The 25,457-nt window shown below is 34.1% G+C and overlaps 1 protein-coding gene and 1 long non-coding RNA gene across 11 annotated transcripts in view; both read right to left on the bottom strand.

The window, feature by feature from the left end:
• Window positions 1–24: 24 nt before the first annotated feature.
• LOC128548342 (uncharacterized) lies at window positions 25–25,307 on the bottom strand. The gene is made up of 2 exons (XR_008366955.1): window positions 24,451–25,307; window positions 25–723 (listed from the first exon to the last, which is right to left on the bottom strand). It is a non-coding gene; the product is annotated as an uncharacterized LOC128548342 (long non-coding RNA).
• The window catches only part of LOC123526242 (D-glucuronyl C5-epimerase-like), a 120,694-nt gene continuing 95,261 nt past the window's right edge, over window positions 25–25,457 (bottom strand). For 7 of the 10 annotated variants that reach the window (XM_053522881.1, XM_053522877.1, XM_053522878.1 and 4 more), the window contains 5 exons: window positions 13,163–13,318; window positions 11,443–11,662; window positions 8,841–9,012; window positions 7,694–7,924; window positions 25–7,368 (listed from right to left, as the gene is read on the bottom strand). In XM_053522881.1, the coding sequence (XP_053378856.1) occupies window positions 6,347–7,368; window positions 7,694–7,924; window positions 8,841–9,012; window positions 11,443–11,662; window positions 13,163–13,305 (1,788 nt within the window). In that variant the 5' untranslated portion in view covers window positions 13,306–13,318 and the 3' untranslated portion in view covers window positions 25–6,346. The other 3 variants (XM_053522882.1, XM_045305305.2, XM_045305306.2) reach the window with 3 other exon arrangements.

Genomic DNA, 25,457 nt, shown 5'->3' with positions numbered 1-25,457 from the left:
TGATGCTTCTATTTTTACATCAAATACATTTTGTATTTACTATGAATTAACCTAGCACATACATTTTTTCTATAAAGACGAAATGTTGTTCTTATAAATAATACTAGCTAGTCCTCACAGCTCTTACAGTAACAAACAAATGAAAGAACTTTATAAATTTTGCAAAATTTTATACAGGTCTGGAATGAAGGCAGGTGGCTTCAACGTTGTACATCTCGATGTGGGGTTAGACTTGAGGCATGAATAATTAACCCAGTAAATCTAGTCCTATTCAATGTTTTCAAGTTTCTGTACTGAGTATTTCATAAATATCAAAGTCTGCTCACATAATTAACAAGAGCACCGCCTTGCGGGTGCTGACGCTCATCTGATTTTTTTTGTGTAATAGAAATATTGTCCTACCCATGATTTTCTAAGTCTAAAAAGGGCCATCATTTTTGCAAAAAGCAGGATAGAGTTATGTTTCTTGATGTACAGTGTCCACTTATGATGGTGAAAAACTGTTGCAGTTTTAAAGCAATAGCTTTGATAGTTTATGAGAAAAGTTGACTTAAACATAATACTCAACCAAGAAAATGATTTTCTAAGTCCAAAAGGGGCAATAATTATTGCAAAAAGCAGGATGGAGTTATGTTGCTTGCTGTACAGGGTCAGCTTATGATGGTGAACAAGTGTTGCAAGTTTCAAAGCAATAGCTTTGATAGTTTAAGAGAAAAAGTTGACCTAAACATAAAACTTAACCAAGAAATCTGATATTTTCTAAGTCCAAAAGGGGCCATAAATCTTGCAAAAAGCAGGACGGAGTTATGTTTCTTGCTGTACAGGGTCAACTTATGATGGTGAACAAGTGTTGCAAGTTTTAAAGCAATAGCTTTGATAGTTTAGGATAAAAGCTGACCTAAACATAAAACTTAACCAAGAAAACTGATTTTCTAAGTCCAAAAGGGCAATAAATCTTGCAAAAAGCAAGATGGAGTTATGTTTCTTGATGTACAGGGTCAGCTTATGATGGTGAACAAGTATTCCAAGTTTCAAAGCAATAGCTTTGATAGTTTAGGAGAAAAGTTGACCTAAACATAAAACTTAACCAAGAAATCTGATATTTTCTAAGTACAAAAGGGGCCAAAAATCTTGCAAAAAGCAAGATGGAGTTATGTTTCTTGCTATACAGGGTCAGCTTATGATGGTGAACAAGTATTCCAAGTTTCAAAGCAATAGCTTTGATAGTTTAGGAGAAAAGCTGACCTAAACATAAAACTTAACCAGGCAACGCCGACGCAGACGCCGACGCCGACAACCGCTCAAGTGATGACAATAACTCATCATTTTTTTTCAAAAAATCAGATGAGCTAAAAATGCATTGTGATAATATATGAGCCATGCCATGAGAAAACCAACAGTGGTTTTGCGACCAGCATGGATCCAGACCAGCCTGCGCATCTGCGCAGTCTGGTCAGGATCCATACTGTTCGCTAAGTTACTTTAATTGCAATAGGCTTTGAAACCAAACACCATGGATTCTGACCAGACTGCGCATTGCGCAGCCTGGTCTGGATCCATGCTGGTCGCAACGCCACTATGTTGGTTTTCTCATGGCACTGCTCAATTATGATTAATATTTATAATAACAATTTTTTTTTTACATACACACACTCTTCCAAACATTTTTTCTAATTAATTCATTCTTGGCCGCCGTCATCCATTTATAAACAATAGAGCAACATAAATCATTGGAATACCAATAAAAAAACAATCATAAAAATTGCTGCTAGAATATAATGTATGTATATAAAAAAAATTTGCAAGAAAAAAAGGCAGAAACCAGAGAAAGATAACGGGTGCTGTTATAAAAAGCACAACTCATCTTTATATACACAACCAAAACCCATCTCCGAATGTGAAATTAACAAAAAAAGTTAATGTTTCTCACTAGAAATATGTAACAGATAACAAGCTTAGAAATTCAAGTTAATGTACAGTAACCTTTATTAACACCTCCAGGAGGCCTGAGTTACATTTTACGAAAGGATGGGGGTGGGGCATTTTTTAAGGCTCTCAATACTTTTTTTGGTATATATGAACTATAAATCCAATTTCTAATGAATGAAATTTAATCATTATAGCTCCATTCAAATGTGCATAATTCACTTCTGACCTAAATTCATACTTTTTTCTTAAAAGTATGGTTGGGGTGAGGGTGTTAATTAGGTAATATACAGTACGTATAATAGAATTAACTGCCAAAACTTTGAATAATTATATAACTCTTTGCTTTCAACACAGACTTCTGCCTGTGAGTTCCCTGCGTATTATGTAAAGTCTGTGTTTAATTTAAAAAAATGTATTTCAATTAAGACCAGCTTTTTAATTACTTGATACAGTGTAGCATCCAGACCGCATACCTGGCATTTCCAAGTCTGTGAAAATAAAATTTCTCATTCTTAAAAGTTCACCATAAGCCAAATTGTGTTTCAATGAACAGTTTCGGATCAAAATGGTCCACTTACTAAATAATGCTTTTTTAAATATTTTTTTTATTGTTTTTAGGGAATATTCCTTCAATTTTTTTGCCCAAAAAATAAAACCAAAATATACAAAAAGTTTTCTTGAACAGTTTGACCCAGTTTTAATGCATTTTTTAAAGAATCTAACAGTTATCATTCAATCTAGCCAATGTTTTCAGTATTTTCAACCAGTGACAATTCGTTCTCCACCAATAATGGAAAACTTCCCAACATATATTAGAGGTGTTCTAAAACAGACATCCAGAATATTTCAGATATCTTTAACCAGCACTGGTACTTGAATGGTGCGTAATGTGACAAAAAGTAATTACTGCTATGTAAATGTACATAATTTCTAAGTAAATGTACATACATAAAAAGTAATTATTTATACGTAAATGCTAATCATATAAAATCATAATAATATCACCATATAAAACTGGAAATTTCTAAAAGCTCTCGACTTCTGAACTTTCCACTTGGAAGTAAAACCTGTTAACTATGTTCAACATTCACAACATTATACTATAATTTTACTTCTAAGCAGAAAACTAAAATATATTTACATATCACAAACTGGGCTGATAAAAACAATTCAAATCTGAATTATGTACATCTTTTGATCCTCCATGAATAATTACACAAGCTTATGTAATTTTCATATTTACATAAAAAAATGAATATAATCATATAAAAACCGTCATAAAAATGGTTAAACTAAGACTGTCAATTTACCTAAAAAATGAAAATGTAAAGTCGGCAAATTAGCAATATAAATGCATACACTGAACAAGGCCATATCTAAAAAAAAAACAACACTTAAACGTCATTCAGAAAGACTGATTTATTGCGTATAATATTTTATGTTTTGCTGATTTCAATAGTGTTATGTTTAAAGGAAAGTAAAATATGGTATCATTATCATCAACAGAAAACAATGAATGTATTAATGTATGGTTGTCTGCCCTATGGGCAAATACCGATAATCATGTCGTATGTGACAGTATGGCTGTAACCTAGACAAATTTCTAACCTGCAACCTGATCGGGATTGGTTAGAACCCCTGCCACAGACTATATACTTTAATTCTATTTTCCAACAGACAGTGCCTTAGGTGAGAAAAAACTGTTTTGTTTTACAGTTATATACACGCCAACAATAAGCAATTTAAGTTACTTATCTGAACTTATGTAATATATACTTCCTTACTACCAATATAGTAAGACAAACCTCTCACTCCAGCCATCTTTGTATTCTAAACTAGTCGTATGAAGATCTTTGAATCTTTATAAAAAATCTACAAATTTAAGGCTCAAACCAATAGGTCCCTGACACAAGTGACCAGCAGAACCTTAGGGAGAGTAAAAATCCATAGCCATTCCATTAAACTGAACCCTACAGGTCAAATGATGGTACTGAAAGGACAGCTTCCGTTTGTCTAAAAAAAAAAGAAGTGAAAACCATAAAATTCACGAGACTTCAGCAGATTGGAAAAAAAAGGGTGTCATTTTATTGAAAGAATCACATTTTAATGGTCTACTCTCAATTTCTGGGTATGTGGCAGGGTCATTTCTTACACTGGAAGCATATGGAGAAATCAATAGCAGTGGCTGACCTAAGAGTGTTAAAAAAAACTAGCATTCTGTCTAGCAGAACCTCAAGGTGGTCCCAAGCTGGCTTTCATCACCATGAAGTTAAACTATGTAACTGTAAACCGAGTGATCATGTTACCAGCCTTTATTACCATACACACATATATATAGGGTAATGTACATACATTACTGAATGACAGATACATCACAGATAACTATGTATACAACTATGTATCAATGTATACAACTATGTATCAATGTATATACATATACAATTACAATGAGGTTGGTGTGTTGTTTGGTGAGTCTGACTACCAAGGCTATATATCACTAAATAACAAAGGCATTTAAACACCAAATTTGACACAGTGAAGTTTTAGGCCATTAAAAACATAGACTCAGGTTTCAATAATTAAAAATCTGTGGTATAAGTTGGTTACGGTATTTGAATTTTATTTCCAAAAAGATCTAAGAAACTGTTTTCAGTGCTCAATAAATCTGTCTTTTAAAAGTTTTTCTGCAACCTTCAGATACCTCGCTTAATATGCCTGAGCTTATAAGGAAAGAGATTGGGGACCAGTCTAAAAATTCAAGCACCTGATTGGTTCATTTTGAGCTCAGTTTTGAAACTGACCAATGAGAAGATTGCATTCTGTGACTGGTCTCCAAATCCAGTTTCATAACTATTTTGTGACTTTGGATTTGTAAGAGTATTTAACATCACAAAATAGTTTTAAATTAACAGAACTCTTGATTCAAGCCATTGAATTAATAAACACATGATTAGCCTTTTCGAAAATTTCTGCAAAAAAACAACAACAAAAAAAAACATTCAAAATGTTGATGATGTACAATAATGATGAAAGTCATACAAAAAATGCAACCCGAATCTTTGGCAGTAACATTCAAATTTCAAAAGGTCTTGATAACATTAAAAGTTACCAGTTTGCCATTTATCTTTCTATTCAAATGCCTTTATCAGCCTTTAAAACATCACTTAAGGTAGTTCTGCATGTTTGTTTCTCCAGAAGTAATGGCCTGACATTTCACATCAAATATCTGGATAACCTAGAATAAATCAGGCATACAGAAACAGAAAGCATGGTTGAAATAAATGACAACTCTTGTGTTAAATGAGTACACTGGTAATAATATCTTTCTAAAAAGTTTAAATATAGTAACAAAAAGTTCTATATAATGTCAAAAAATCAGCTTCATATTGGGGGTTCTTTTCAAGCCTGGAAATATATCTTTTAGCACACACACTTTTATATTTGCATTTTATTTGACTATATGTTAGAAAATTTAAAACTTTTAGTAGTAGTAAATCTACATAGTAGAACTTTTTATATGCAAAATCATGATAAAAATTGCAATTTTTATCAATGACTCACATTATAAAAAAAACTTGTTTGAGGTCAAGAATGTTCAAATCAGTACAGCGAAAAATATAGCACAAAACCCTATCTTTTTTCTGACGGTATATTTAGTATAATTTAGTAAATCACAATGTTTTGATAAATCAGAATCAAGTGAATTTATCCAAACATGCAGAACTACCTTAAGAGAACAATAACACAGTTATAGCTGTACTATAAAACTGCCTTGTGTCAAAACATGAGACAAATATTCTTAATATGAACGGACCATCATTATTTCTGCAACAATAATTTACAGACTTGTTAATGGCTGTTTCTTGTTTGAAAAACAAGCCACATTTTAGGCAGGGTTCAGCTTAATTCATTTCAGTCTGTAAATGCATTACTTTGTCAATATTCACCAGAACTGCAAGTTTGTCAAAATAAGTTTTCCAGATAGTAAAATAGACAATTAAACAAATGTAATATGTCCCGTCTCTAAAGCAGCTGTTTTGGAAACATTTGAGACAAAGGTTTTGTCTGACTGACTGAACACTAAAGAACAGCTTTTTTAAAAAGCTTAAATTTCCTTTTTGTTTCTGATACCAGTTGGTTACCAATACTAGTTACACATTCCTCTTGTGAAAACATTTATTTCTTTGAGGTCTTTAGGTTTCTTTGGGTACATGAACATCTCTTTGGGTTCTTTTTGAACATCACCTGTGGGAACAGTGCTTTCATTCTTTTGCCTCATTCTGAGACTTCTTATCATCAGAAAGTGTTATCTTTCACAATGACATCATCAGCTCTACTCCCACAATCCCCTAGGCAGGATTCTATCCTGTGAGGAGGATTCTATATAGATATAACACAGAAGTCAGGAACCAGTTGTTCAGTTATGAGGGGACCTAACTCCTTTCATATAATCCTGCCATCGCTTCACTGTTCTAGTGAACAGGGGCTCGTCCTCCATTTTAGATAACTGAAGAAGTTGACTAATGTGGACTGTATGATAATCCCAGCGGGCTCGGTTGGGCGCAAGACCCGCACTCACATGCCTGAGATCATAAAATGTTCCAAAACCAGAGTCATACATTAACAACATAGCTTTCAATGATTTTATTCCTTCCTCATATAACTGAGTCACTTTCTCTAGGGGTTCCCCTGTTGCTATTTCTTTCAGGTCATAGAGACCAAATAAAGAGAAAATAAATCCATTTAACACAAAACTGCTTGGAGTAGTTGGATACTCCTCGTACCAATTGTACGAGTTCGCAAAACGCGCTTTCACACCACCTTGAGCACTACTGATTTCAAATATTTTTAACGCATTTATAGCTGTTCTTAGATAAACTGTATTTTTAGACTTTAAATATGCCCGTACTAATGTTGATATGCCATGACCCTGTGCCATGGCCGAGTACCATCCTGGCTGAAGTTCCATAACCCCTGAAATAAGCTTGCGAGTGACCATGATCGGCCAGCCGCCACGACTGTCTTGATGTGTAACAAACCAGTTAGCTGCATTGAAAAAATGGTCCATATGAGCGGCGGATGATACTGTTACATTATCTAACCAACCATGTCCTCGAATAGTGATACCTAACAACGTCAATCTACCTAATTTTCTATATTTGGAACACTTTAAACTTAAACCTTTCAAGAGATCCATGTCTGCATCCCGTGCAAAATGGATCCAGTCACCTCGGCGATTTTCTCCGAGTCCGTAATAAATATTTTTTCCATCACAGGTTATCAATGTATCAGAAAACACATAATGTAAATGGAATGTAACAGCGTCATTTTTCAAGGTTAAACTTATACTTCCATTTGAAACGATTTTGAAGTCAAATGTTACAGCAAAATTTGATGTCTCTTTCATCATGGTGTAAAACCCAGCATTCGATAAAGAATCTGAAATGAAATAGAAACGTATGTTTACTGACACGCAAACAGCTTTCCTGTATATGCCTTATTCTACTTACAACTCTCACAACTCTACTTTAGATATTAAATTCAATCAAGCAAGTAGACAGAAAACTGACTTTTATTAAAGATTTAAATTTGTTGCAAAGGCTTCTACAAATTTAAAATTTCATTTCTTTACTAAAACAGTAGAGCAATTGGTTGTGAATCCTAAAAAATTTTGTTGTAGATCTTCCAATGATAAATCTGCACTGGTTTGATCAAATTGCTCATCCAACAATAATGTGTATGTTTACAGTTTAGTTTTTCCTACCTGAAGACTGGAATTCAACAACTTGTGAACGGCGGGTTTTACTCCAGACACTTTTTATGTTAACATTTCCACCCTTCAACCACATTCCCACATCCCTTTCACTATTCAGCAATGGGATCTGGTCTGGTTCCCCTTCCTTCAAGTATTTACTATAGTGAGACAGTGCAAATTGAGCAATCTGTATAGGATAGTAATGTCCTGCTGGTTCCCACTGGGTTGATATTGGTACACCTGAAAAATTTACAAAATTATCTAACACTGAAAACAATCCTGGACCATATGTCTAACTCATGTGTCTGTTTGTCAAGCTGATTTGACAATATTCCATTTATGCAGTGGTCAGTTTGTGAGTTTGTTCCAGTTTTGCATCTTTTTCAACGATTTTTCAGTTGTATTAATGACAGTGTCTTCTTGTAGCAGCAAGCAAAATGTCCACCTTCGTAGTGCTGCTTCACTGTAATATCACGCCATAGACATGTGACATGATACACCACCAAGTCACATTATACTGACACCGGGTTGACCAGTCCTAGTCCTATCCTCTTAATGCTAAAGCTAGTAGTACCATCTTTCATGTCTTTGGTATGACACGGTCTGGAAGTGAACCCACAACCTCCCACTTGAAGTTGGTGCTTTACCATTAGGCTACCGAGGCGTTTATATAGTGGTCAGTAAACAACCTAGTAGTCATCATTTTGAAGGAGTTGAGCACAGTCTTATAACCATATTTACAATTCCAATATAACCAATTAACAGTATGACCGCTAGTTCTGGACAATGTTTTAGCAACGTATCATTTATTGGGAGAAAACGTATGAAGTTTCAGCAAAATAAATGATTTAATTTGGGTTTTACGGCGCACCAACACAGTATAGGTTATATGGCGCCAAACAGGACTACAAATTTTGGTTTCACATCTCATTTACATCGAAATAAAAACATGAGGTATGGAATCAAAATTTGCATACCTACTGGAATCACAGAGATACAACAAAACCAAGTGTTAAGACCCTATTAGTCGCCTCTTATGATCATGCAAGGGTAAGACAGTGGTTCCAATTCTTTTCATACACAGATCATCCCAGAACCACATGGGGCAAAATAAATACTTTGACCAAAAACATTGAAAAGAGAAATACAGACATACCTTCTACTGCTGTTATACATTTTACTCTCTTTCTGATTTCCACATTGTAATGCTCAAATGACATGAATGCTCCATCAGGTCTGATAACGTCCGGCGGGTGATGAACTTCGGAGTAACTGTGCGAGAACTCAAATTTCTCATATCCTTCAATGTTCTCGAACTCTCCATATACCTGTCAGAGAGACCAATCATCATGTTCATTATACTTTCATATAGCTTGAACAGTTGTACAGATATATGCATGGGCAAGTGCAACAGTTCTACTTACTTTTTGAAGACAAGCTAAAATTTAATTTCTTTTCTAACAACAATTATATTATCTTAAATCTTTATCAGTATTTATTTATGTTTTAGTATTTAATAGAGATTTAAATGCGCCTTTTTTCGCAATATTTCCTAACATTTCCCTCACAGAATATCATGCTAAAGGAATTTAAGGCAGAGTCATAAAGAAGGGAATGCATTTTCATTTTTTTCTTTTTTCCGAGTTATTTCTACAAAAAGCTGAACACAATGCTATAAGCATTAAATTGTACTACGTAATACATTTTCTTATTAAGTATGCATAATAAATGGTATGGTAAAAACATTTGCATTGCTGCAAAAATGGTCTTGTCATAATTTTTTGCAAGGTTCTAAATTCATTATCCAGTAATAATATGGAAAACAGAGAACAGCTATCTGCATACTCTTGGATGTGTTTTGTGCAGTACTTAGCATGCGTATCATTAAATAAAACTGCCTGTATCTACTTTGTTTGCTCTCTCAAAGAATAGCTGTATTTTGGGTTTTTTTTGCAATTAATGGATGCACTTTCCATACTTAATTGTATACCATGTATACTGAAGTGGCTGTTTTAATTTAGAGCACTTTTTTCAATTCATGAATTTTATGAAAAATGCCTCAACATTTGATGACATATATTTAATCCCTATATGCACTAAAATTAAGGTTTACAATTTCAAAATGACCTAAAAGGTTACAGAAATCGAACGCCATTTTCCAAGTTGTCTTGTTTGTTACCCATTATTCTAACAAGTAGAAAGAAGAGTGAAACCAATTTCTGGTGGCCCAGCTGAAATGAGCCATGCCATGAGAAAACCAACATAGTGCCTTTGCGACCAGCATGGATCCAGACCAGCCTGCACATCCGCGCAGTCTAGTCAGGATCCATGCTGTTCGCTTTCAAAGCCTATTGCAATTAGAGAAACCATTAACTAACAGTATGGATCCATGCTAGTCGCAAAGGCACTATGTTGGTTTTCTCATGGCGCAGCTCAAATGTAGTGTATGACTAAGCAAGAAATATAAAAAGACAATTTAAAAAGAGACAATTTATGCAAATACAGTTACACAGTTAGATCAGACAGTTCTTTGTTCTAGTAACAAAAACATTAAGAAACTGGAGAAAAACTGTCAAAAGCAGACAGTTTTCTTTGTCTTTAATTTTCTAGAAAATATTCTTAAAAGAAATGAAACCAAAGAACTGTTTTTACTTCAAAGAATCGTACACATTTTCAAAAATGACAGAAAGTTTTACATAAATCTCCATTGTCTAACTACAGGATGTGATTTTAAAGAGGCTCTATCATAGCTAGCAGTGAAAAATTTGAATTTCTTTAAAATTTAACAAATTTTTATTTCAGATGTAGGACACTGCAAAACTTTCAAAGAGGAGAAAATGGGACTATTTATACAATATTTGTTAAAACTACACAGACTGTCGATATTGTGCTTAGAAATGTTTCAGCCGCTATACTCCTTTTCAAATCATATGTACATGTATTTGTTTTTTGTAAAAGAAAAAGCTTTGCAAAACTTATATATCAAAGTCCTATTCAACAAAATTTAAAGCTTAAGAAGTTTGGGGAGTACTTGATTTTTATCAACAAGTTTTAACATTTACAATTTGCTTTAAGTACTGTCCTACCTTTAATCATATGCAGATATTTAACCACAGTTTAGTTAGGCGAGTGTGAAGATTACAGAATCAATGTACTGAATTAATTCGAATGTTAATTGACAATCAGCAGAGACCCTCATCAATATATTTACAAAAAGGAAAATGCAGATTCCTTGCATATTGTTACACCCTAGCCTTAGGGTTTACATGGTAAAATTCAGACAAGAAGTCCTGGTCGGTTGATTCATTATTTAATAACAAGTGAATCATTAACTGTTGATATAGAAAACAACATCCTGTGTCCGTCTTTATCAACAATTAAACCATTTTTGTTGAAATTTTGAAAGACATTTTTTCTTATATATTGTATTTCCTGTATTTTCTATTTCCTCACAGGTCATTCTGAAACTTGCTAGGTTCAATGTTCAGTCAACTGTTAACAATCCTGAAAAGTTTCACCAAGATCCAGCATTACAAATGAGAGTACTTGCTTTCTAGTAAATAAAATCCAAATATTCTAGCCAATATTGTCAACACAAGGTTGGAGTTTTATTAGATCAATTTTCATAAGCTGTCATACCATCACATTTTCACCTATTAGACCCATAATTGCTGATTCGATTTCAAATTCATTGAAGGGGGCGCGTCTAATAAGCAAGTGCTTCTGGAAAATTTCAATAAAAGCAGTAGCATTGTTACCTCAAAGTATTTCTGTATGAAGCTGAATGGCAGATAAACTTCATTATTGTCCTTGCGACATTGCACGGAGTATTCTCTGTTTATTTCACACTCGATTTCCTGCAAGTTTGACGAAGGTATTTCCATTTCATTCACGGGTGCGTTGTAATTCTTTGCTCCCCGGTTGACGAAATGAACGTTGTCAAAATCTCCATTTGTTCGTCCATCTGCAATCAGCTTCCTGTAATTTGACCATAGCACAAAACAATGGTAAGAACCAGCAAATTCAGAAAATGTTTATTTGTTTTATGTGTGTTTAACATTGTTTTTCGACACCAATTCAGTTGGTAACTGGGTCTGTTAACCCCAAGTCTGTTCAGTACCAAAACTGAAATGTTCTACAAGTAAATGACACCTTCCAAACATTATTCAAAGGTAGAGGACAATCAACTTAAGACAAACTGCCTTCATTGAAATGTCATGGAAAACGGGTCTGGTTACCCAGGATTCAACTCTGTCCAACTGCATGAGAAAGAATTACATAAAATAAACATGATATGCAGGGAAAATGACCCATTCATCAATAGTATATGTACTTACCAAACATATCTATTGCAAATCATGCTATTGTACCAAGTTTTCACTAGTTTATTTGTTGTATTTTCTTCATGCATAATGTAATAAAGATATGAATAAATGTGCACAGCTTGAAGCTATGAATTCATCAATATTGCAAGTGCATTCAAACATACAGTTGTTATGTAGTAGTGTTTCATATGGACCAGCGTATGCTACTTATATAACATGAAGATGGAAAAATCTTCATCCTTTGCCAGTGCACCTTCATTATACCTACATTATATAGGAAGCATGCGCTGGCATTAACGGGACACCATAATTTACTACAATTTCACTGCATGGTTGAAAAAGTAATATCGCTTGAGAAATATGCATTGTATGCAGTAACTACAAGATAAAATCTCTTCACAGTATTGAAGATGAACACTGTTATGTGCAAATAATAAAACATTTCTGGCTATCTGTTATCTTTATATACTGTTTAACAGAAGGCGGAAAATATAGCTGAAGTGATAAAATCACACTCCAAAGATATCCATTTTTTTTTCTGTCTTCAAATTCATCAAGTTTTACTGCAACTTGAAGAAGCACCTGTCCTGACAGGAAGTTTCTGGATTCAGAACACATCTTATTAACCTTTAGCCTGCTGGCGGCTAGTAGTTCTGCCTTTTCGACCAGTGCAGACCAAAATCAGCATGCACATCTGTGCAGACTGATCATGGTCTGCACTGTTTGCTATTCAGTCAGTACATTTAACCATTGTTTCTGGATTCTGTACTAGTACTTACCTACTCCATGCAAGTAATGTTACTGCCAACTTCTCCACATGAATCAGAGGAGGAGGAATAATGATTTCAGACACAATGTCTTTTATCAAATCGTTACAGAGAACATACATCTTGCCTGGGAATTGAACTCTAACCCCGTGATCCATAGATCTGTTCTTTCCCTATTGAGTTAAGCTATGACAGATGAAGCAGAAGACATAACATACCTGTTGAGATCAGAAGTTTCCGGATTGAGAATACTAATGTACCTGTTGAGATCAGAAGTTTCCGGATTGAGAATACTAATGTACCTGTTGAGATCAGAAGTTTCCAGATTGAGAATACTAATGTACCTGTTGAGATCAGAAGTTTCGTGATTGAGAATACTAACATACCTGTTGAGATCAGAAGTTTCTGGATTGAGAATACATCTTGACCAGAATGAGAAGCAGATCATGAAAGTACACAGGACCAGCAGGAAGAGGAGAGATCGACGATTGAATCGCATGTTGCAGATGCTCGTGACAGATTTTAACATTTCAGTTCATCATCTGAAAATAGAAATGAATGTCCATTTTAAGCTGAATTCTACAGCGGAGAAACAGTTTCGCTACACGAATAACTACTTTAAACCCTTATCATGCTGGACACAATTGATTCTGCCTTTGCGACCAGTGTAGATCATGATCAGCCTGCACATACATGCAGTCTGATCATGATCTGCACTGTTTGCCATTCAGTCAGTATGTCTTTGGTAAATGCCCCCTTTTAACAGTTAATGGTACTGTCCAAATTGAAAGATGGACGAGTTCATTATAGAAATTTAGCAGGGTAAGGGTTAAATTGAACATAAATTCAACAATCAGGAAGCTTAGTCTCACATACTGTATGCATATCTAATTTTCGTGGTAGTTTTATTTTTGGCTTCATTTATATGCTGAATAAAAAAGAACAAAATAACGAAAATTTTACTATTAGTGCTCGAAAAAAGGTGAAATGTTATAACTTGAGATATCTCTTAATTACATAAATTTTGTAGAAATAAATGAAAAGTTTCATCCAATCAAATCATAACTCCTTAAATTCTGTAATGAAACAACATTAACTACTTACAGAAGATTATATTACAGAAGCTAAAAAGGCATCTCCAAATAAACTAGAACAATAACTGCCAGGATGACATCAAAAACTAGGTCTGCTCTCAGAAACTATACGGTATCAAATCTCATTTCAGAAACATAAAAATACTTAAATGACGTCAAAGTAACATCACAGTAAAGTACTATCTTCTAATGGCGCCAAAGCTCAACTTAATGCCTGTATGTTGCATAAGAATGTGTGTTGTATATCTGACATAAATGGCATTATATTTCTGTATTTATTTGCTATACAGAATTTCTCCATAATTATACAGCTGGCTTTATATCACAAAAAGAACAAAATATGAAAAAGGATTAAAATAACCAAAAATTATACAATAGTAATTTTTAGCTATATATATACTTCACAGAACTTCTCCATAATTATACAGCGGCTTTATATCACAAAAATAACAAAATTATGAGAAAGGACTAAAATAACAAAAAATCTGTCAGTTTTATACAATAGTAAATTACCATAATCAATTTACGAACTGAAAGACAAAAGATACTCTATCTATTCTGACAAATTTAACCTTATGCTTCTTTTGACTGACATAGAAAAGACCTTTTGTAATAAAACTATCAATGTTATTTTTTTTTTTTGTTATCAGTTGTTTTCTATGATTTATGGATAAAGAGCAATAAACAAATAAAAGCCCTTTATTGTCTAAGTCATTGTTAAACAAGTGACAGATTTACAAAAGATAAAATTTCTTATCTATATCAATTTTATGCATAGTAAAAACTTTCTGTTTTTCTATTCATTCAAATCCATATCTTTAAATTATCAAGATAAAAATATGTTACACCAAAAGAGGATTAAAGTAAAATTTTTAAACTTACAATGTAAAAATCTCTTCCAACCCACCCAAAAACATACTCCAAACGCTTTTGATGTTTTAACAAATGTTTTACAAAGATAAATTTTATGCAGGTTAATTTGACTTATACATCAAAAAGCCTTGGGGCATGGTGCGGCCATTATAAATGTAAAATGTCATCTAATATGTGTGTTTTTGCTTGAAAAATGTATAAGCAATTTGTTCGCAGTTAACATATTATCTATATCAATGAAATCTACAGTTATAACTGCCGTTTGGATAGTCTTTCGTTGATGTCAATTTACATACAAATATATCATGGTTGCAAGTTGAAGAGCTAACCTTTTGCCTGCTGGCAAAGTGATTCTGACTTTGGGACCAGTGCCAGACCAAGACCAGGCCGAGTATGGTCAGCACTGTTCGCTACTCAGTCAGTAAATGTTCACTGAACCCCCTTTGAATAGTAAGTGGCAATGTCCAAATTGAATGCTGGACAAGTCCATTTTAGAAATTTAGCAGGGGAAAACTTAAAATGGCCAATCATATAGAAACTTTCAACTCAAAAAATCATACAATAAATCTTCCAGTTTCAACTGAAATTGAGGCAATAAATCTCCATGTAGTGTCTACAGGTGCATCAGAACATTACAATGAAGTATCTCCAGAAAATGTAAACTAGGAAGCTAGAATTCTATCTAACTCATCTCTTGCATACCATATAGTCCTCTAAAACCCTGTCACATCTGTGAAAATAAAAGGTTAAGGTAATGTTGAGGCCAACATATTGAATGGCAATACCTGAATAATATTAATATTAATTATATATGACACATTCATATCATGTTTTCTTTTACAATAAACAACATTTTCTATAGAATTTTTTGGGTAGTATTTCCCAGTTTTCCCAATTTTTGGCAATTTTAGGAGTATTCCACAGGATGATAATTACCATCAAATACGTACAGGAATAAATACCAGCCAGATCTGCTAAAATATCTAAGTTTCTTAGTTATAATACATAAATCAACACATTTTAAACATTCATATTAAGGTTTTACAGTTACATTTCATATGTGAATCAATAAAATGTGTAATAAGAGCACCGCAATATACGCCAAAAGTATGACCTTTGACCCCTAATTATGACCTTGACTTTCTAGCTAGCCATCCAGAACATGCGCTCTGCATATCATGTCGATGCGGTGAAAGTTTGTGCCAAGTTTCTTCAGGGTTTTCCCTCGGGTTTTTTATTTGGGAGTCCATGGACTCCCACGGCTGCTAATTTAAGGGTCCCTAATAATTTTTGGGGGTCCACAAATTATTGATCTTGAAAATGGACATTATTACTAAAAAAAATTATCCTAAAACCGAATGAACTTGTATCTTTTTAATTTAGATAGCAGCTGATTCAATATTTCGGAATGGTATCTTTCAAAATGGCATGAGCTTCTCAATCCAGACTGATAACGAAAGGTGTGACAGTCTTTTTGTTATGATCAACTAGCCAGTAATTACCAGCAATTAAGTGTCACCTCGTGTCAGTTATGTTGTTCACAGTTTGATCTCGGTTAAAGATAATACTCGATCCTTAATTAGTATAATAATTTTTGTGATTTATTAATATTTTTTCATCAAAATACTTTAAATTTATATGAAATTAATTTTGTTTAATAGAAAAATAAACCATTCCATGTTTTACGGAACGTAACGGCAATCTTAGATTTTAGCGGTGTCAGTTAGCGCGGAGAGTAGTTTCCCTTTACCAAAATGGCGAACATCGGTAACAAAACTTGTTTTGAAGTTGGAAAATCGTCTATACCTGTGTATAATGAGCACCCACGATTCGGGGATGGTCCCGGTGGTAAAAAACTGCGCATTTTACGTGGGTATCTGCGCAAAGGAGGCTTCAGTGCAAAGGAGTTTCGTGACCGATTTTGCGGGTCCAGTGGACGCAGAGGCACTACAAAATGCGAGTTCAAAGCAGTCAAACCGCGTCAGGGACGCAGAAAACCTGCGTCCGGGAAAACCCTGTTTCTTTACAATCCTTCAAGCAGTTCAAGAGTAACAGAGCGGACATGAAACTCACTCATATGGCTATTGACCCCCAAGTGTGACCTTGACCTTGAAATGAGCCATCCAGAACATGCGCTCTACACATTGTCTCGTTGTGGTGAATATTTGTGTCAAGTTTTTTTTTAAATCCTTGAAGGGGGTCAAGAGTTAATGAACGGACACGAAACACACTCATTATGACCTTTGAGTCCTAAGTGTGACCTTGATCTTGAAGCGAGCCATCCAGAACATGAGTCCTGCACGTCATCCCGATGTGGCAAACATTTGTGTCAAGTTTCTTTGAAATCCTTTGAGGGGTTCAAGAGTTACACAAAATTGCTAACGGATGGACACTCACTGACGGACACTGGGAGAATAGCATAATATATCCCTTCGGGCGTTTGAAAAGTGCAATATCCTGAATTCTGACACTAGAAATAAAGACTGAAGCATTACACACATAATTTACGTAAACATAATACCAGAAGGAAATCTGTTACATGTAATATTCATCAAAATAGAATACACATCATAAGTACATTTTACAAGCGCTATCCATTTCATAAAATTCACAACTGTCAGAAAAGACAAGTAAATCCTATTGCAACATTTTATACCTTCGCAAGCTGTATCTCAACTGAGAAGATCAATTTTGATTTAATATTTCCATTGCTTTTATTCAATATCTGCTCCCAGTTGTCTGACAAAGTCAACTTCGCTGTATCACTGGCTCTATTTTTGTTCCAGTTTATTACGAAAACCAAACACAAAACTTCCTCCCAAGTTAAACAACAGCATCTAATGTTTTGAGTATCCGAGACACACTCCATTTAAACGCAGCCTTATGTATAATATCCTTTCACGTTAAGTAAACGAATAACATTAAGACGACATAAATGAAAAACATATCACAATGTTCATCCAGCTATGAAACATAAATCCATTCTTCAATAGAAATTACCCGCATTCGGTTGTATTAAATCCATCAGCTAAGCTGCTGTAATAAAAACATTCCAAACTAAACACTTTTCCAAAACATACAATTAGGCCCTTCCTTTTCTTTAGACGGCTTTTAAATCACTATCGTGATTCGAAACATTTAAGAATATTCCGTATGATTTGACGCGTATTAGTGATCGTTAAAATTGATTTTCAGGAGATTTTTATCTGACTGGAAATGCAAGAGCAATGGTTTGGCCCCTATAATTTTGTATTCATAAATTGAATAAAAAGACATAACTTCAAGAATCCCGGCTATATTAAATTTTATGCTTTAGCAGACTGCATATCAGAAATGCATTTTCTGTTTGAATACAAAATAATGCATAAAACAATCTTGAACAGAATCCACATTTCAAAAGATGTTGTTACATATATTTGTTCTGAGCATATTTTGTATAAAAAGATGAGATAAACTTAAATGTAAACATAAAGATATAATGTCAACCATGAATGAGGAATGCCCCTGTCAAGTGGAGTGCCAAGCTGCCTGTGGGTTTGAGTTAATTGTAAATGTCAGGGGTTCATACCTGTGACCTTGACCTTGGAGGCAAAGACCTAGCTGACTGCTGAATTTTTTTCATTATTCTTCATATTTGTATAAAGTTTCACTGGGATTCCTGAATTATCTAAAAGTTGCAGCAGAGAACAGAGTGACATTTAAATACAGTTTAAATCTCTGGTGAATATCAAACATCTCAAATAAATAGTTGTGAAAACTTAGAACTCGATCTATATGAATATGGCCAAAACTTCTCAGAATTGTGGGAAAAGTTGCACAAGAAATAACCAAATCTGTAGTAATTATACCAAATCTTTATGCAACCAGTCATAAGAATTTAGCATTAACAAGAGTGCCAGAATGTCACAATATACGCTCGTCACAGCAAATTTCTTTACAATAGCACCTGTATTTGCAAATGGAATTTTAATTTTCTAGTTGTTTACAATGTTTTTTCTTTTTTTAGAAATTATTGTAATTCTTTTATTTTTCTAAGTCCACAAAAAAAAATCCTTACCATGTAGAGATACCTTAAAATACACCCAAAATTTGAAAGTAACATCAATGTTGTACCACAGAAAAGTGGTCTTGGTTTTTCCCTATGGTCAATTATAAAAAAGTTACAATGTAAGTTATTTAAAGTAACAACTAAGGGAAGTTAATCTTTAAAGAGAAATAAAAAATAAAAAAAATAAAAAAATTACAAGTCCATACAAAAATCCTTACCAGGTAGAGATAGCTCAAAATTGGATGTAACATGCATGTTGTACTACAGAAAAGTGGTCTCGATTTTTCCCTACAACTTGTAATGAAAAAGTTACAATATAAGCTATTTATAGCAACAGCAAAGGGAAGTAATTCAAAAGAAGGGACCAGTGCATGACACTCTGTCTCATGCTTGTGAACATTTGTGCCAAGTTGTATCAAAATCCCTCAATGCATGAAGAAGAAATGATCCGGACAAAGTTTTCATTCTTGTATCCTTGACCTCTAAGTGTGGCCTTGACCTTACCCCTAGGGACCTGGTTCTTGCGAATGACACTCCGTCTCATGATGGTGAACAACTGTGCCAAGTTTCATCAAAATCCCTCCATGCATGTAGAAGACGCCACCCGGACAAGGTCTGTGGATGCCGCCCGCCAGGGGCGTTCCCATAATATGTCCCGTTTTTCAAACAGGCGTATAAAAAGAAGTTATATAATTGGTGACAATTGATCACTAAAATTCAAGATAACTCATTTATTAAATCCTGAACATAATATGCAAATTCAATTACCATTATGTTAAACTACTCAAACATTTTTTTCTGGTCACTGTAACTTTCCTTCAGAAGACTTACTTACCTTAGACTATCCTATAACCATCTTTTCACTAAAATGGTTTAAAACTGCGTAACTCTAACTTACATATCAAATAAATGTCATTGCAGAAAAATTACATTTAAATTTCCAGTCTATTGTAACGAGTCAAAATGTCAACTGAAAATGCATCACTGCATGCATTTACTTTCAATATACTGTGTGTTCAAGTTTGTTTAAATAATTCAACTGTGAATGAAATGAATTTGGGTCATTTCCAAATTCTTCTCATTTTAAAAAGAAGATTATCATGTAAAGGAAAATCAAGCTAACAGTGTAAGCTTCATACGAGTATTTTGAGATCATTGAATTAATTCAATCAATGACCTTAAATGAGCCGCGCCATTGGAAAACCAACATAGTGGGTTTGCGACCAGCATGGATCCAGACCAGCCTGCGCATTCGTGCAGTCTGGTCAGGATCCATGCTGTTCGCTTTCAAAGCCTATTGCAATTAGAGAAACTGTTAGCGAACAGCATGGATCCTGACCAGACTTCGCGGATGCGCAGGCTGGTCTGGATCCATGCTGGTCGCAAAGCCACTATGTTGGTTTTCCCATGGCACAGCTCATTAATGATTAGTGATTTCTTAACAATTTGACTAAAACATTTATTATGACCTAATATACTCATTTACACATTGTCGTTCAAATTTAAGCTTAGTCTATTATCTTTTTCCGTAATATTTAAAACATCTTTTTTACTTTTTCAAATTTACTGTCTGAGTAAACTTTCTTCTAGATCTCAAATCATGTATATTTTGAGAACAAAAAGGGATATAATTAAAAATAAAATTTGAATATCTTCATCAGTTATCTCCCCTGAGCTTTAAAGGCACTAATTCCTTAAGCCCATTTTTAGTTCTGATACTTTACCAATTGTAACGGTTATTCAAGCACTTCCTGTTTCTCCTGACATATTCTAGAAACTTCACTTATACCGTGTTCACACTAGCAGAACGGTTTTATTTTAATCAGGCACTAATTTGCTATAATTGGTATTTGACATTTAAAACCCATCAAAATATAATCTAGTTTGCGTCCACACTAGGCAAAGAAATGTGGTTTAAATATATACATGCCATGTTGGAAGTTAACAAATATCTTGTAATAAGCAAAAAAAGGTTACAAAGAATTGAGGCTAACAGAAACAAGAAGGGGTCATCAATATTTAAACTTCTGTGTTCATCTAAGAATTTCTGTTCATTCCTTCTATTGTCCATTTTGAGCATCAGCATGACTCCATATCGCAATTTAATGTTTTTGTTTCAACATCAGTCCAATTACTTTTGCCAGCCACAGCATCAATTGTTTGATACAAAAGAGAAACACATAGTATTCTTCCACCAAAAGGTAAGATCTGTGGATTTGGGATTGTAAAACCAGTTATAAACCACATTTGCGTTCACATTTGTAAAATAATGTAGCATTACTTTTTAATGTAGTATTAAAACCACCTCCCGAGGTAGTTTTAATGCTACATTACAGAAACCACTTGACCTTTACAAAATTCACGTTTTACACCACATATAGTGTGGACGCAAACGAGTTTAAAAAATAAACCCAAGTTAATGTAGGATTAAAAACGTAGTCTGAACACGGTATTAGATTTACAATTCAGCAACAGTTTTTACTGTTACTAATATAAACATTTTCAAGCTTTTCTGTTCACTGGCTGCAGATGGAGTAATGAAATATTCATCACCCAATGTTTTACACATCCTACCTTTACTTCGCACATCTCAAACTGAATTATCACCCTATAGACTTCTCTTAGATTACATTTCCTTTTAGGAGCTTAACAGTCTCTTCCAACTACTTTAGCCAAATATAAAGAGCGCCAAATTCAATAATCCCTAGTTAAAGACAGGAAATAAATCAACACATACATTGTTGCCAACAACCAAGTTCCCTCTGTCCTCGGAAATAAACTTGAAAAGACTTGAATTACAGAAAGCTCAAATTTGACTCTGGTAATAAGAACAAAGTTCATACATGGTAAAAACTTATGAAATAAATTCCATTCCTTACCTTGATGGCAGAATAGAAATATAAAAAACAAGTTACATGATGTAGTGCCAATTTTATACCATAATTATTTTAATTGAACCATTGCCACAAGTTCATTTCTGCTTACACGTTAATGAAATTCTGCAATTATTCAACTTAAGTCTGTACTCCACAAAAATCCAATTAAAGAGCTGTGCTGTCACTGTCTGTGGCATCTCTTGTAACTGCAACTTTCATTATTTATACACTTACAAACTGCATGATACTGGCTTCAAAAGATTATACTTTAAGTAATAAATGAACTTGTAAAACATTCACAGAAGCACACTGTTACAACTTACACATTCTAATTCCAATCCTGCTAAATCCTGTTATATAGAAAATCTTATATAGGGGACGTCAGAGCTTAATTAAATTTCCTATTCCAATCAGCTTTTGTAACATAAAAATATATATATGGGGAAAGAAGCTTACAGTGAAGAAACTAATAGTACATGCTTGCTCACATCACCATGTTCGTATTGATTTGTATGTGTGTCGGCGAAGATGCAGCATCGGCTTTTACTTAATTTGTTCCGACAATATTGTTAATGGCGTACAGAGAATTGTCAATATACAGGCAGCTCAGGCTGGCACGATGCTCTGGAATACATCCGAGGTTTTGTCACTAGGTTTTGGGAAATGAGGTAGTCATGTCAAAATGAGACATAATACACAGAAGAACACGGTGAGAAGTCGGTCTTAAATATGCCATTGATGGAAGATTCAACGGTCACTGTCAGTTAAACACACAGCTATCCAAGATTTTAGTTTTTATATGGAGGGCTTCCAAAAGCACCTTCAGTTTATGGTCGGAATTTAAATGTTTTCATCCTATTTAAACTGCATAACAAAAAAATTATAAAAATTTCAAAAATCCAGTTGTTATGACAAGCTGATGAGGTCAACTAAACCTACACGGGTCAAATGTGATTAGACAACACTGACTTGTTTTTAAGATTTACTGTTGTTATTGTAATATTCTATTATGACATAGGTGCCCTTTAAGTTGTCAGTTTGAGACAGACAAAATTTACAAGTAGAAGTCAAGTGGATGGTATGCCATAAAATAGTTAGGATACAAGCAGTCAATGTTTGAAAGGTGTTTGTAGGAATAAACTGCCCATGTCCCATCCCCCTCCCTCCACCCGTTTGATGTGCGCATGTCATGAGAGCAGTCATATGTCAGCAAATAAATGGAAATCAACTGTCAATAGGCCAAAATAGAGCCCTACAAACAACTGTTTATTGAAAGGACCTGTCAGATACTGAGCAAGAATCATTATAAATATGACTGTTCTTAAAGACAATTTCAAAGCTTTTCATAGAGATGGTATCTATGAATCATCTTTTTTTGCTGCTTATTCCACCAATTTTGACCAAGAAATGACAAAGTTATTGCAATTTGAATTTTTTTGAATTACCTCCCCTGTTCTGTCACCTGCCGCCACCTTCAAGTACAAAAATGCACTAACAGATATTAAAATGCACTATGGACTACAGTTTATAATAAATTTGACTAAATGAACTCTTTAATATGACTGTCAAAAGTAAGAGATAGGTCCAACATTTTGTCAACTGAACAAGGACTTGAAGGAGTGTTGTCTCCCTGGATTTTTCCCATTCATAACGCTACTAACAACACAACATTCTAAGAGAACTTGGTACAAATAAAGCAGAACAATAGAAAATTAAGCCCAAATTTGTTGTAATGTGTTTGGTTATTTTCATGTCTCTTACTCGGGCTAATATACATACTGTTAATTTCAACCTTTCAAACAACATGATATCTAACCCTTACCCTGCTAAATTTCTATAATGAACTTGTCCATCTTTCAATCTTGACAGTACCATTAACTGTTAAAATGGCCGCTTACCAAAAAGATACTGACTGAATGGCAAACAGTGCTGATCTACACTGGTCGCAAAGGCAGTCTCGAATCAGTGTGTCCAGCATGATAAGGGCTAATAAAACTCTTAGGAATTTAAAGCATACCAATTAGAATTTTATTGCAATTTTAAGGAATGATTTGTACAAGCATTTGACATTTGATATAGAATTGAATAGATAATATGCCCACATTAGATCAGGAAGTGTTTAATGTGCAAAAGTGTAAATTTATAAGAACCACTGACCGCAAACTGGAGTACCTTTGCCTCACAGTGACCTTCAAGAGATAGCAACCTGACAATTGTGTGTGACACACCTTCTCATTAAGTTTCATTAGAACCCCTTAAACCATTTAAAGTCATGGCTGGAATTGGATGAAATAACAGAAAAATGCAGATATTACATTCTCCCCTTCTTACATAAAAAGATTACCATGAACTTAAAATACTCAACTAAAATTGTAAAATGCATGTCAAAAGCCTGTATTAGAAATATTGAACTAATGGTCTGTACTATATAGTTCAAGCTTGTAAGCTGACAGTAATTAAAGTTTACAAGTCTGTTTAATTATGAGACAATTTATGCTTTAATATTTAAAGTATGCATAAAATTGAAATTAAAGTCATATTAACAAGACATGATTATATATCACAACAAGAGCACCGCCTTGCGGGTGCTGACGCTCATCTGATTTTTTTTGTATAATAGAAATATTGTCCTACCCATGATTTTCTAAGTCTAAAAAGGGCCATCACTCTTGCAAAAAGCAGGATAGAGTTATGTTTCTTGATGTACAGTGTCCACTTATGATGGTGAAAAACTGTTGCAAGTTTTAAAGCAATAGCTTTGATAGTTTATGAGAAAAGTTGACCTAAACATAATATTCAACCAAGAAAATGATTTTTCTAAGTCCAAAAAGGGCAATAATTATTGCAAAAAGCAGGATGGAGTTATGTTGCTTGCTGTACAGGGTCAGCTTATGATGGTGAACAAGTGTTGCAAGTTTTAAAGCAATAGCTTTGATAGTTTAAGAAAAAAAGTTGACCTAAACATAAAACTTAACCAAGAAATCTGATATTTTCTAAGTCCAAAAGGGGCCATAAATCTTGCAAAAAGCAGGATGGAATTATGTTTCTTGTTGTACAGGGTCAGCTTATGATGGTGAACAAGTGTTGCAAGTTTTAAAGCAATAGCTTTGATAGTTTAAGAAAAAAAGCTGACCTAAACATAAAACTTAACCAAGAAAACTGATTTTCTAAGTCCAAAAGGGGCAATAATTCTTGCAAAAAGCAAGATGGAGTTATGTTTCTTGATGTACAGGGTCAGCTTATGATGGTGAACAAGTATTCCAAGTTTCAAAGCAATAGCTTTGATAGTTTAGGAGAAAAGTTGACCTAAACATAAAACTTAACCAAGAAATCTGATATTTTCTAAGTACAAAAGGGGCCATAAATCTTGCAAAAAGCAAGATGGAGTTATGTTTCTTGCTATACAGGGTCAGCTTATGATGGTGAACAAGTATTCCAAGTTTCAAAGCAATAGCTTTGATAGTTTAGGAGAAAAGCTTACCTAAACATAAAACTTAACCAGCCGACGCCGACAACAGCTCAAGTGATGACAATAACTCATCATTTTTTTTCAAAAAATCAGATGAGCTAAAAATGTAAGTATTTGTTACAATATGTCTTGAAAGTTATGTGACTTCAGTTTCAGATGATGAATGTAAGACAAAAATTCCACTCCCTCCTCTGGACAAAATCCTCCCTTCCACACCCCCCCACCTCATTTCACCAAGATGGACAGACAAAATCCCCCCATTTGATTTTGTTGATTAAGTTTTAAAATCAAATAAAGATGAACAGAAATTACAAAATACAA

The sequence above is a fragment of the Mercenaria mercenaria genome, chromosome 14 (assembly GCF_021730395.1).
Source record: "Mercenaria mercenaria strain notata chromosome 14, MADL_Memer_1, whole genome shotgun sequence".
In the NCBI taxonomy this organism is placed as follows: Eukaryota; Metazoa; Mollusca; class Bivalvia; order Venerida; family Veneridae; genus Mercenaria; species Mercenaria mercenaria.
The sequence above is the reverse complement of the archived record's forward strand: the minus strand, read 5'-3'. Positions and strand labels throughout refer to the sequence as shown.